Here is a 14580-nt window from a genome sequence, read left to right as displayed (position 1 = left end):
GGAGAGCAAAGAGGGCCATTCAATGATCAGAATGCATAAAGTTTTTGTGCTCTGAGCAGGTCTGGGAACTCAGGGGGATGAGTGGAAGATGCTGAATATACCATGCTTGGCTAACAGCATATATGCTTCCTGCAGCATAATGTCGAGTAAAGCGTTAACTGTATGGAATAGTAATAGCACAGTATCAGAGATGCCGGCTGGATACTTTCATAGAAACCACCTAGGATTAAGATTTACAGCCTGATTCCACATTGCCTCCCAGCCACAAACTAGATTGAGAAGGGAAAAAAGGGACTGACTAGATATGATCAAGTCGTCTCTTGTCAAATCACTCCCCCCCTCACTTTCCAAACCACTGTGCCTTCCCACTCCAGATCCTCTGCTTTTTATCCAAGCATGAAAGGAAACAGTAGAAAATACTGTGAACGTTTTTTCTAAACATGTTTGTAGAACTGGAAAATGTAGGCTGTCAATCGGTGGCGAAGCTCCCACTTTGTAAGGCAACGTTTTGAAAGAATACAAACTACACAGTGGGCCTAATCCTGAAATTCTCACCTCAAACCAAATGGGAGGAATCAGTGACGACATTGCCTAAGAAGCAACTTTGCCTGTGTAAGGATTTTGGGAATACCCATTGTGTTTCTGGAGCAATCCTGGGAGCATGTAGGTTGGTGAAAACCTCTGGGTGGATCAGAGCAGCAGAACAGTGCATGTGTTGCATGGTGTTCAGAAGATCTTCCAGAATCTCTAACTAGACACCAACATGGAGGAGGGGTTTGGCAACCATGTGAGTGCTGATTTCAAATGCAGACAAGTTTTTTCCAAGGCATAACAGGAAATAGCTCAAATCTTTACATGTTGACAGACTCTTCTCTCAAACACTGTATGTTCCATAGTGACTACCAGCCACTTACTGGCTTTCCTATCATATGTTCTTTGTTTTTTTCCCCCACAGCAGGGCTTCCCTTCGGTTCACTGGGGAGAACAAGGATCTTGGCAATAAAGCGGATCCCTTTCTCCATATCTCTAGGACTCCATGAAAACCAACAGTACTCCCTTAAAACATTGCCGTTCCCCATCCTCATCAAAAAGGACTCTTGCCTCTCAGGGCACTAATTGTTGCAACCCTGCTCCACCAATGTCCCTATCCCAACCCTATGAGCCTCTTAATAATCAACTCCTCAGACAGAGTATCCAGATTACAGGGTTAAAAGAATAAAATAGTTCAGCTACCTTCACAGGATCAGCTGATTCTACAGCAAACTGATTCTAGAATCTAGCTGTTGAAGGTGCTCAAGAACTCCATAGGGAATAGTAGGGTTCCACATCCTAAGAGACAGTGAATTGAAAAGGAAAAAAAAAAGATTAGCAGAATTTTTAACTTGCAAACTTCCATCACTATTTCTCTGCAACAGCTGCCTTTCATTTTCAAATATATTTAAAGTTGTTACATTTCGTCCCGCCCTCCTTTTATTCTAAGGACCACAGACCTATATTCTTTTCAGCGGAAGAAAGAGAGGAAGGGAAAACCATTCAATCAGAGAGTCCTCTGTGGCTCAGGTCATAGAATGAGTTACGTTCACCTCTTTGGGAGCCATGTTGAGTTCCCACCAAAAACCCTGACCCTGAGTGTTTGTCAGAACTGACAGCTCCACTCCCCCAGAGCATTGGCCACCGATCAAAAGGGGTTGTCCATCTGCCTGCCTTTCAGAACTGGCAGCCTCACATGCCACAAAAAATTGATGTAATGTGAAGTATTAACGTATGCAAAGTCAGCTAGAACACAATACAATGGGCAAGCTGCAGCCGGCTTACTCTCTAATTCCGCTCCTTAGTTAACAGCCCCCCTATTGTTAGGGGAGAGGTGGGGGGCCGCAGTCAGTGAGAAGGAGCATACAGCGTGCCATAAAAGCACAGAAGAAGGTGAAAGGAAAAGGCTAGAGTACATCTGAAAATGGTAACTTTTCAATTGTTTGTTTGGAGTGTCCTGTTTATAGAATTGACTGGACAACTACATCCCTGCTATAGAATTCTACGGAATGGTTTAGCGGAAAGTGCTTTCTATATTTGTACAGGATTTTAGCACAATTTCTATAGAATCCCACTGATTTCATCCCAAGTAAGAATTTTATAAATCCCCATTACATTCAATAGCACTGGTCCAGAGAAGTTAATTTCTCCCTGTTCTGGTGAGCCGGTGGTGATCCTGAGTGGAGATAGGACATAGGGAGGAGGACACTAGAAACCCATCATAAAAAGGGCAGTGACAAGGCTAGCGGGTCTTATAATTAACTGTCTTGAGAGTTGTCCTATATTGTAGCTCTTACATTAGAAAGCATGTATTTTTAGTGTGAACAAACCTTAGCTTGAATGCTGTTATCAGAAATGGACCTGAGCCACAAAGTTCGGTTTCAGACATGCATTTCCCCAGATAGGAGTGTTTGGATCCAGGTTAATATCCCTTCTCTAGCTATTATGAGGGCAGATTTGTTTAAGATTCCAGGTCCAGTAAGTCCATTTGTTAGTGCTGTAGCAAAGGCCAGTTTAAAGTTAGTTATGTGGCTACAATCCCTGATGTAAGAGCTGCCCTACAGGATAGCTGCCCAGGTAAGTTAATGCCAACACCCTTGGCAGTGCCTTTTAAAATGCAGGCTTCGACTAGGCATTTCAGCATCAGACATTGCACTTTTGAAAGAAGTTTCATTGCTTTGTTTTGTTGGCAGCTCCTAGATCAGGGGCGGCCAAACTTTTTGGCCTGAGGGCTGCATCAGGTTTTGGAAATTGTATGGAGGGCTGGTTAGGGGAGGGGGTCGTGGCCTGCCCTCCCCCCGCTATCGCCCTCCCCCGGGGACCCCTGCCCCATCCGCCCCCCCCCCGCTCCCTGTCCCCTGACTGCCCCCCCGCCACGCCATCCAACCCCTCCTCTCATTCCTGACGGCCCTCCTGGGACCTCTGCCCCATCCAACCACCCCTTCCTCCCTGTCCCCTGACTGCCCACGGAACCCCTGCCTCTGACTGCCCTCCACCGGCCCATCTAACCCCTCCTCTCATTCCTGACTGCCCCCCCAGGAATCTTGCCCCCATTCAACCCCCCTGTTCCCCGTCCTTTGACCGCCCAGACCCCTATCCACACCCCCACCCCCTGACCGCCACCCCAAACTCCCCTGCCCTCTATCCAACCCCCCCGCTCCCTGCCCCCTTACCACGCTGCCATCACCCCCGCGCAGCACAGAGCACCGGGTCAGGCCGGGTCCTGCAGCTGCGCTGCCCCAGAAGCTCACAGCCCACCGCCCAGAGCATTGTGCCGGCGGCAAGGCGAGCTGAGGCTGCAGGGGTGGGGGGACAGCAGGGGAGGGACTGGGGGCTAGCCTCCCGGGCCAGGAGCTCAGGGGCTGGGCAGGAGGGCCCCGCGGGCCATATGTGGCCTGTGGGCTGTAATTTGCCCACCTCTGTCCTAGATGAAGCCTGTGTCAGACTGGCATTAGCACAGTTTTCTTGGGGCTTGTGAACTAAATGCTATTTGCAATGTTTTTTAAGCCTGGTATTTAAGCTCGGGAAGCGAGTATAGAAATGTAAATCCAGTTAGTGCCACATGAAGGAAATTGAAGCTAAATGCCATTGTCAGCAGAGTTCAAATAAAACATTTTAATAGTGATGATTTAATATGAAGTGTAACAGGCTGTCGAGGGGAAGTCTGTGAGGACAGTAAACTTTTACTTTCCAACACCAGTGGCATGCAATTCCCAAATGGAAGAGTAAAGGTTTACAGACCTCACACACTTCCCTTTGACAGCCTGTTACACTTCATATGAAATCATCAGATTATAGAGCTTATGCTCCCTGTTGGCTTTTTGAGGTACGTTCCCAAGTACAGACACTTGGGGCCAGGCTGTGACTGTGGAACATCTGCCTCCCTTTGTGTCTCTTTGGTTGGGAAGAACCCTAGAATGCAAAGTGGCCCCGTTAGGCAGGAGATGGGGTCACATCTCCCCCGTCCCAGCCCACAGAGCAGGTCAGGTACATTGTGGGGAGCAAGCTGCATGGTGGGAAGCTCTATGAAAGCTATGTAAATGGCACAGACTAGCCCTTGTTGTCACAGAAGGGGTTAGAACCAACCGAGTGCAGTGACAGACATTTCTGTCAAGTCAGTTGCTACTTTTGGACTAGTGATATTTTTGGTTCCTGTTGCAAATCTGGTGAATCCATTGACCAGCATCAGAACAAATCCCAAACCAGTTTATAGATCTAAGCTATAATGACACAGTCCAGAGACTTACGCCACACTCTTGATGTGGGGGCATTTTCTGAGGCTATCAGTCAGCTTCTGGGCTCCGGCATCAGTTATCTTGTTACACTGAACACTGAAGGCAAAAACACATTTGCTGGCTGTTAGTCCAGGACACACTAACCATCACAGTAATCAAAAATCATCCTTGAGATAAAAGGAGATATGGGGATTAATTTAAAAAAAAACCAAACAATTAGTCCTCAAAGGAAAACCCAGGTTGCCATCTGGTCCTTGATTAAGACAATCAATCTCCTGAGCCATCATCCCTTCAATCCACACCAGTTCTCCATCCTCCTAATGTTCCACCTTCTTCTACCACTTTTCTCCCATCCCAAACTCAATCTTCTACTCTGCTAAATGTTCTCTCATCCAAAGTTGGCTTGTGGGGCCTGGAATGTCCCACCCCCAATCCCAACCCACCAGCTTCCTTTCCTCCTGATTTTAGGAATCTAGTACTGGCAGGACTAATTGTGACATACTACACAATTAATTATAAAGCATATGAAGTGCTATGAAGTGCTAGAAGTCACCGCAAATCCCTTCAGACTCTGTATGGTTTAGTGGCTCCTGGACATACAGTTATATCTGGAACGGTCCCTTAAATCTTTCTAATTGTTGGTAACTACATCTGGACCCAGCACACGCACATTTCTGCTGTCCAAGGAAACTGGGGAAGGTATATAGCTTTCCTGCTCTTTTTTAAAAAAAAAAAAAACAAATGAGTCAGATAAGCCTGTAGTGCCCTTAAGAATCTCCCTGGCCTTCTCAAAATCCTGTGGCTATCACTGTTTGTAGTGGTCAAGAATTGTTTATGTTTTGAAAGCGGGAGCAGAATTGTCTTTCAGGCTTAACCATAAATACTAATGCTTTATTAGGCTCCGTCTTGTAACCTACCCCCAAGCTTATGTCCTATTCATTGCCCCCTGGGTTTCCTCTTCCTATCCCAACTGCCACCACAAAGCCTTCCCCTGTTATTCCCCCTCAATTCTCTCCTTCCCCTCTTCTCTCCAGTCCCACGAACACAGGGGTGCAAATACCCAGTTTCCAAGCATTTGAAACTCCTCAGCTGATGGGAACAGCAATAAAATATTAATCTGCAAGATCAGATTTTATAGTATCTAAGCAAGCTTTTTTCCCCTTTAGCCTCTCGGAAGATTTGATACTTACTGTAGCACCCTTAAAGATGCCATTGCAGGAAGTATTTTTGCAATATTTTCCGCTCCAGCATCACAAATGTAGTTATTGTACAAACTGCAGAAAACACAGACAGCAGGATCACCATTAAATAAAGCAAAATGTTCACTAGTAAGTTAAAGAAAAGAATTCCAGACATGGCTGGTACATATTAGGGTATGATTAATTCTTATTAATTTGCAACCATTCTGTAGATTATGGTTTTAAAATATTTTGAATATGAAATTACAGTCCTGTTGAGAGCCAGGTATTCCCCTTGTTCAGTTTACAAACATAAATCAAAAATAGGATTAGACATTTAAACAGATAATGAGAACATCTTTGGTTATATTAGATATGATTTAAAAACCTGCAGAGGCTAAAACAGAATGCTTCAGGGCACAAGGGTTAGGAAGAAGCTTCCCTTAGGCAAATTATTCCATAATTGAACTGTAGGGTTTATTGTGCCTTCCTCTGAAGCACAGGTGGGCAAACTATGGCCCGTGGGCCACATCCCACGTGCTCTGTGCTGACCCGGTGCTCTGTGCTGCGTGGTGGCGACGGCATGGCTGGCTCCAGTGGAGCAGCGCGGCTGTAGCACCACCAGGCACCAGTGCTCCAGGCAGCGTGGTAAGGGGGCAGGGAGCAGGGGGAGTTGGATAGAGGGGAGGGGAGTTTGGGGGGGTGGGCAGGAGGCGGGGGTGTGGATAGGGGTTGGGGAGGTCAGAGGGCGGGGAACAGGGGGGGTTGAATGGTGGCAGGGGTCCCAGGGAGGCAGTCAGGAAGGAGGGGGGCTGGATGGGCCAGCAGGGGGCAGTCAGGGGCAGGGTTTCCTGGGGAAGTCAGGGGACAGGGAGTGGGGTGTGTGTGGATGGGGCAGGGGTCCCGGGGGGGGGCCATCAGGAAACGGGGGGTTGGATGGGGCAGAAGTCCCAGGGTGTGTGTGTGTGTGTGTGTGTGTGTGTGTGTGTGTGTGTGTGTGTGTGTGTGTGTGTAGGAGGATGGGGGCCGAGCCACAACCCCCTCCCCTAACCAGCCCTCCATACAATTTATGAAACCCAATGCGGCCCTCATGCCAAAAAGTTTGCCCACCCCTGCTTTGAAGCATTTAATTCTGGCCCACGTCAGGCAGGATACTGGGCTAGATGAACCACATACCCTGAGTCAAGTCCCAGCCAGTTGAGTGTAGTTTAGTGATCTAGACATTGATTCTGCTGAGTAGACCCCTGCAAAGCTTGTCACAGGAAAGGGCCTTGGATAGCAGTTCCATGTGTAGATCAGTTGATCAGTGGGGAGCTCTGTGTACAGTTTAAAAGCAATGTAGCTCTTGGTACATATTGCTAAGTTATGGGCTTGTATCTCCATATCAGATTAAATTTTACATTTATCTTCTCCCAATAAAATAAGATCCGGTGCTGCTGGTGTATAGGAACTATCAAGACAGAGGCCACAATCCTGGAGCCCTTGTTCAAAGGAGCAGTCCCACCATTTTCAGTGGGACTAACCATATGAATAAGGCCTGAAGCACCAAGCCCATAGTGAACTCATTTCAGTATGTGGACATTATTCATTCCAAGTATAGTCATTATCTTCTGACCTAAGGCACAGGGACACTTTATACAAAGCAATAGAATAGAATACAAACACTCACCTAAGTGTCTTTAATGAGGATAAGGAAGGAAGAGCAGTAGCTAGTTGCTCTGCACCCAAATCTGTTATCTTGTTCTGTGATAAGCTATTACAAATAAGATGTTCTTGTTAATAGAGCTTAATTAAACCAGGTTATCACAATGTTGAGTAATTTTTTCCCCATGTTGCTCTAAAAATTTGACACTGAGATGTAACATGAGAATGTAACCCTATAACCACCAATACTCTGACATTTTCCCATCCCAGAATCATTTAAGATGATGTTGTCCTTCCAGATTATCTCAGAGAAGACTGGGTCAATGTGGAGCAGTTCTGAGGGCCGTAACCAATATTTTTTTTGGAAGCAGATAAACCAGATAGAGGATTTAACCCTATTTGAAAAACAAAAGCCTGAAATCTCCTCTTGGTGATTTTCAGTGTCTAATGTATCTAAATGAACAAACTATATATTTTGCTAATTAGGCCAGACCCTGCCATCCATCCACACTCAAAGTCACCACTGCCTCCAATGGGTATTTCACATCTGGAGCAATGGTAGGATCAGACATTAAGAAATTTCTCTTAATATTGTACTATGAATAAGGCAAACTTGGGAAAAATTAACTGCTTGCCTTGACGCGGAATTAGGAAGCCTCAAAGCACAATCCCAACTCTGAGTGCCATAGGATTAACCTATTTCTCTTTCCTGGCTCCCAGAAGTTGGCACTGTTAACCTTGCAACTTACTTCAACGTTTCCAGTGAAGTCAGCGCCGACAATACTTCACAGAGACTTTTTGTTCCTACATCTCCTATTTCATTTTCACTCAGAGCATCCAAGCTGCAGGACCACAAAGCAAGACATTACTAGGTTTCCTTTTAACTATTTTCTGTCCATTGATCATCTAAGATATCAGCTCATAAATTTGAGAGTCTACTGCACTTACCAGGCAATCAGGTAAGTGCAGGGCTTAAATTCAGACGGAGCTGTCTGGAATGGAGGCCTGGTAAATATTTTCAAACCCTCTGGAGTTTTTATAGCATGTTGGGAGGAGAGGGGGGCGAGCTATGGGAAATGCTCTATAAGAATTTAAGCCCTGGGTAAGAGCAATCTTGCATATTTGAGCTCTTCTAATAAGCAGCTCTCGTTGCTTTCCAAACTCAGAGCCTAAGAAGATTTTAAAGAAGAATAGAACTACATGACCCACTTCCTTTGATATGCAAATGGTAGCACTTACTGCCCCACTTACACTACAAAATGAACATTGTTAAAACAGTTATGAAATAGTTGTGTCCCAACTGCATTTCCTCCCTACACGTACAGAAAAAAAAACCCGATGCTATAACAATCATCTTCACTGCTTCCTCTCCTGGATGTCCACGGAACATCTTCTCACTGCACTTCCCTCTGGTGGAAGGGATTTTAGGTAGGGGACCATATGGCCCATTTTGGCTGGGACAGTCCCTTTTTTAAGTCCTGTCCTGGCCGTCCGAACTTTTTTTGGCAAACGGGACAAATGCAAAGTTTTGCCAAAAAAGTGGGTGTGACCCCTAGCGGGATTTGGAGGAACTTGGGGGGAGGGGGAGGGCGAGCGGCAATGCTAGGCCAGCCCCACACAGAAGGGAGGGCTCAAGAGCAGCTCTGGCCTGGCCAGCCCCGCATAGGTGGGTGGCAGGGGTACTGGGTTGGCCCCATACACCAGGGGCGGAGAAGGGGGCCTTGGGCTGGCCCCATGCGGGTGGGTGGCAGGGTAGCCTCAGGCTGGCCCCGCGTGCCAGGGGATGGGGGGGATCTTGGGCTGGCCCCATGTGGGTGGGAAGTTCAGGGAGGGCTCAGACTGACCCCATGAGTGGAGGGGAGCCTCGGGCTGGCCCCGTGCAGGTAGACGGCTGGGGGGCTCAGACCACCCCATATGCAGGGAGGAGAGGGGGGCCTTGGGCTGGTCCTGTGGGGTGTCCCATTTTCCCTTTGGGAAAATATGGCCACCCTAATTTTAGGAGTCTGGATTTGAGGCCATACCCTCCCTTCTAATCTTATAGACCACACTGGGAGCCATGGAGCAGGAACCCATTTGAATTGTGCTTGCCTTTCCTGAAACATCAGAGAATGGTCACTGATAATGAGCTGAGAATGGGATAATGAGCTGAGCCAGGAAGGCAGGATCCTGTGGGCTATTATGTTGCCATCCATCATCTCATGGAATGCCCCATAAAAAGCAGTGGACAGTTCAGGGTGATAATCTATGGTAGAATATTGCCCTTTGTCTCTATGTTATTTTGTTTCCTGTTCAAAGGAACTTAAATATCTGGAGATAGTTGGCTTGACCTCAATGTGAGAGGGAAGTATTGAAGGGTCGGTTATAAACAGCTATTTTTTTGTTCATGATAAAGGAATGGGTAAAAACACAGGGCAAAAATGTGTTGTCATAGTATAATTAAGAAATAGCTAACCGTATATATCCATACATAGATCATCTCTTCCAGAAAAGGAAAAGAAAAGTATTACCAGTGGCTTCAGCACAAAGCATGTTAATTGCTCCCTTAGTGTTAAAGCAGTCATGATCCTCTCCTAAGCAGAACTTAAAACTAAAAGAAATTATGGAGATCACAGCCATCAATCTGAAAGCAGCTTAAGAGGCTCTTGGTACCAACAATGAGGAGGTTTTGTCAGGGCTCCTCTGCAAGGCAGAGATTCAACAGCAAAGTTAGCTGTGGCCACAAAACAAAACAAAAAACACCCTACCAACCTGAAGCCCCAGTCCTGCTTCTGCTGCCGAATGGCTAGAACTACAGTATTTCCAACAGTCATTACAGTGATCAGCCACACTCTTCGCTACAATGGTGCAACCCCACTGATTTAATTGGAACGACATGTGATTAATGATCATTCCCACAAGCAGTGTTTACAGGCTCAGGCTCAGAGTGGTTTTCCTCAAGCCCACAGAGAAAGTCAGCGTCAGAGCTGGGATTAGAATGAGAGCTGGGCAGGACATGCAGTTCTTTTGCAATCTAAACACTTCACGAAATCGGGTTGTGTCATAAACAGATAGTTAAGGGTTAATGCCTCTTTTACCTGTAAAGGGTTAAGAAGTTCGCCTAGCCTAGCTGACACCTGACCAGAGGAACAAATGGGGGGACAAAATGTTTCAAAAGGAAGGAGGGAAGTTCCCTTTGTCTGGGTCAGTTTTCAGTTTTGACCGGAGTGGGAAAGCTCCAAAAATCAGCCTCTTATCAAGCAGTGAGTATTAGTGAAGGGAATAAATAGGTTTATGACTTGTCTTGGGCATTAGGGAATAATCAAATTGGGTAATTTTTGTATAACTAAGTTTTTGCCCAGGGGAACATCCTCTGTGTTTTGAATCTGTTGTCTGGAGATCAGCTTGTATGCTATCGCCCAGAGGGTTTTCTTTTACCTTTCTTTTCTTTAATTAAAAGTCTTATTTTTAAAAACCTGATTGATTTTTTCTTGTTTTTAGATCCAAGGGGATTGGATCTGGACTCACCAGGGATTGGTGGGGAAAAAAAAAGGGGGGGGGGATGAGTAATTCTTCCTTGTTTTAAGATCCAAGGGGTTTGGATTGGTGTTCACCAGGGAATTGGTGGAGGAGTCTCTCAAGGCTACCCAGGGAGGGAAAGGTTTTTGGGGGGAAGACAGAGTTTCCCAAATGACTCAAACTATTTGGGTGGTGGCAGACCAGATCTAAGCTGGTAATTGAGCTTAGAGGTTCACATGCAGGTCCCCATATCTGTACTCTAAAGTCCAGAGTGGGGGTGAAACCTATGACAGGTTGATTTTTCCAGAATTTTGTTTTAGAAGAAAACCAGAAAAATTTCAAAGAACGTCAAAATATCAAAATATTTTTGGAATGAAACCTTTCAATGTTTCATTTTAAAATGACTGTTTCAAATAGTTTTATTTTTAATTGTATTATATAACCACATAATATACTGCACAAAAGTCTAAAATTAGACATCTGGATTTTGTCAAAATGAAATGTTTCAATTGACCCAAAATAATTTTTTTTCTGCATTTTCTTTCAGAGAACTTTGAAATTCTTAGTTTTCATTATGATTTGTAACAAAGCCAAATTTTGAAATCTCAAAATCCTTCGCTGAATGGAATTTCATCCTCTGTACTGCTCTAGTTAGAATGAAAGTGTTCCTGATTCTGTTTGGAACTCAGTATATAGTCACTTAGGCACTGTAGTCTGTTATTATTTTTACATTTTAAGATAATATTTTGCTATTTTTCAGATACGCTAAAAATGGTAGCAATACAGGGTGCTTTTATGTTTCTTTAATAATAATTTATTTGGATCTGGTAATCATTCAATACACACAAATTCTTATTAATTTACAATGTATATAGCATTTTCAACCAAGGATCTCATTCAGTGTATGCACGGTAATTAATTACACCTCACAACCACCCAGCAAGATAGATAGATTATATCCACTTTGCAGAGAGGAACACTGAGGGTCAGATAGGTTACGGGATCTGTCCAAAGACACAGTGGATCTGTTTGGCAGTGCCAGTAGGAGAACTGAGAAGCCTTGACATCCAGGCTGCTACTCTATCCAAACAAACCATACCTCAGTTTGTAAGGTTACCTATTTTAGAGCGGAAAAAAACCCACAATGTTTGCCTGGAGGCTGTTTATAGTTAAGTTCCATCCACCACTATCCATGAACAGTTGGAGAAAAAAATATCACTCACTCTAAGTGCTGAAGAGATGGAAATGCTGCAAGAATTTCAACAAGCTTTAAGAATCCCTGAAGGCCGCAGGCTGGACCCAGCCTGCAAGGAAAAAACTATGGTCATTTCACAGTACACAAACAGCACAACATGTGGTTTTGGTTTTGTTACCAGCATTCATTTTTCCATACCACAGATAAGATTATGCCATTCATATTTAAGCAAAACTCTTTACTGCCTCATTAACTCTGCTTAAGAGTTAATGCACAATATGGCCCTACAACATTAGATCAAATATAGCAGAGGTTCACACAGGCGAAGTGTTGGACACATTTTCCTCTCCCTCGTTTTTCTCTGAAACTCACTTTTCATTCATATCTGATCTCACCTTACTGTGTATTTCTTGCTATTTCAGATTTCATTTTCAGTATTTTAAATCTGATCAAGGTTATTTTTGTCTCCCCTCTTCTTAAAAGAAAATTCTACCACTGGCTGCACGCAACTTCCATTTCAATCAATGGGTCACATTCCGGTTCATATTACACCAGTGTAAACTGAGTAAATCCATTGACTTTAAATGTTCTTACTCCAAATTTACAACAGCTTAACAACAGAATTGACCCTTGGTTTTTAATTAGTCCTTGTTCACACCAAGCTCATTGATTTCAGTGGGAATTCAGCCTGAGTAAAGAGATTTGAATTTGGACCCAGGATACAGACAAGTTTGGGGAAAGCAAAGGAGAGGAAATGGGGAGAGAAAATACTGAGAATTCAGAGGTGGTGCCAAGCAAAGGGAAAACTGCTAGACTTAACTTTAAATTGTATGTAGGCAGCAGGGAGTGGAGAAGGGGGGGTCACATGTTCTCCATTACACTTCTACAACTCCCACTGAAGTAGCTTTTCTGAACTGGAGGCTATATTAACTAGCATAGTAGTGTCACACTGGTGCAACTGAGAGGAGAAATCGGCCCCCAACAACATTAAAAACATTTGAATGTAAGCGCCAACTGCATTTGGCAGCTGCATGGAGCGAATGCCACAAGAGTGATTCCCACTGGATGTTTAAGTGTGCATAAGTTAATCATTCCTTCCAATTCAACATTATTTCTTCCTATTCCTTTCTCAGAAAGAGGGAAGCAAATAGTTTTTAGTCAGCAGATATACACTGACACTCACCCAGTATTTGCTGTCACCATGACCTACATGACATAATCAGCTATAACAGAGGGCTTAGCACAGACACACATTCATGTCAAGAGACTTAGATGGGAAAGTAGAGCAGTTTCGTGCAGGAATCTTTTCCCAAGTGGTTGGATCATGGCCAAAACATGGTACAACACTAACGTAGACACTGAGTAATGATGCAGCTCAGCTGGCTTAACACGAATGGAAAGTGACCTCATTTGTTTGTCAGTCATTGGATTACATCATCAAAATTTAGCATGAATGAGAAATGGAAAATGACATTGCTAATAATGAGGGAAATATCTTCAGTGTATTTTACAGCTGAAGGAACAAGATCCTCAACTGGTGTATAACAGTATAGCTCTGTTAAAGTCAAAGGAGATATGTTGATTTACAGCAGTTGAGGATATGGCACTAGGAGTTTCTGTTTTTTGCCCATAAATTAATAATCCTAGTTTAGATCAGCAAAATACAGATAAAATGGGGTTTACTTCATATTTTTACCATAAACTTATTGTAACAAACTGTAGATAACAAATGATTACTTTAACAGTCTTAAAAACTTCAGAAGTACTTCAGCAAATGGAGAGGGGTGTTACTTACGCAAATTCTAGTTTTCTGAGGTTTTTGATAGCAGGAATTTCATTAATATTGCAGCCAAATGCCTCTTCCATGCTAAATAAACCATTATAGAATAATTGTAGCTATTAGAAACAGTTTTTAATAGCTGTAAAAAACCCCATTGTTTCACAAAGAATACTAATTTGTGCACAGCCAGGTTATTTGCTCTAAAGGTTTATTAGAAATAACATTTTCAAAACAAAGTACTGTTTGATCTTAACAGGAGGAAGAAAGTATAATATACCAGAAAAATTATTTTTAAAACTACAGTATAGACAGTCTACATGCATAAAGGCTTAGATAGGCCTATCTTACCCCAGATTGCATTGCTGCTAGGGACTGGGGCAGGGCCGGCTCTAGAGTTTTGGCCGCCCCAAGCAGCCAAAAAAAAAAAAAAAAAAAAAAGGCCGCGATCGCGATCTGTGGCGGCAATTTGGCGGGAGGTCCTTCACTCCCAGGCGGAGTGAGGGACCGTCCGCCGAATTGCCGCCGAATACCTGGACGTGCCGCCCCTCTCAGGAGCGGCCGCCCCAAGCACCTGCTTGACAAGCTGGTGCCTGGAGCCGGCCCTGGACTGGGGGCCCAGTGTGCTCTGCAGCAGTCTCTGCCTCACTCTCTCCTGTCCTGTCTTTTTTGTCCACCCAAAGTTCTTAGTTCCAGTTTTTCTCACTTGGATCACTCTGGGGTTACAAAATAGGACACCAATCCCCCCGACTCCTCCAGGGCCAAGCCAGATGGTTGAGCTCAGCACAGCCAGAGGTAAAACTTCAAAGTGAATCACGTCTGCCAGTGCCAGTAAGTTGGGGGCTATCTGGAGCCAATGTCCTCTTTCCTGCCTACGTGCAATAATCTCTGCTTGAATTAATCCCTGTAATCATATAACAAACAACAAACAGCTGGAACATACAACATTCACAAAATACAAGATCAGAACAGTGACTTCCAGTAACTGCTTTGATTGTGCATGCTTGAAATTGGATCGTCTGTAGG

The 14580-nt window shown here is 44.4% G+C and overlaps 1 protein-coding gene across 6 annotated transcripts in view; it reads right to left on the bottom strand.

Annotated features, from left to right (window-relative positions):
* Positions 1-14580, bottom strand: part of CIITA (class II major histocompatibility complex transactivator) — a 65724-nt gene that overhangs the window by 3133 nt on the left and 48011 nt on the right. For all 6 annotated transcript variants that reach the window (XM_054042076.1, XM_054042078.1, XM_054042077.1 and 3 more), the window contains 7 exons: positions 13573-13644; positions 11806-11886; positions 7837-7929; positions 7113-7196; positions 5456-5539; positions 4278-4361; positions 1234-1329 (listed from right to left, as the gene is read on the bottom strand). In XM_054042076.1, the coding sequence (XP_053898051.1) occupies positions 1254-1329; positions 4278-4361; positions 5456-5539; positions 7113-7196; positions 7837-7929; positions 11806-11886; positions 13573-13644 (574 nt within the window). In that variant the 3' untranslated portion in view covers positions 1234-1253. The remainder of the gene's footprint in view (positions 1-1233; positions 1330-4277; positions 4362-5455; positions 5540-7112; positions 7197-7836; positions 7930-11805; positions 11887-13572; positions 13645-14580) is intronic.

This window comes from Malaclemys terrapin, chromosome 10, assembly GCF_027887155.1.
Source record: "Malaclemys terrapin pileata isolate rMalTer1 chromosome 10, rMalTer1.hap1, whole genome shotgun sequence".
NCBI lineage: Eukaryota > Metazoa > Chordata > Testudines > Emydidae > Malaclemys > Malaclemys terrapin.
This window is presented reverse-complemented; position numbering and strand designations above follow the sequence as displayed.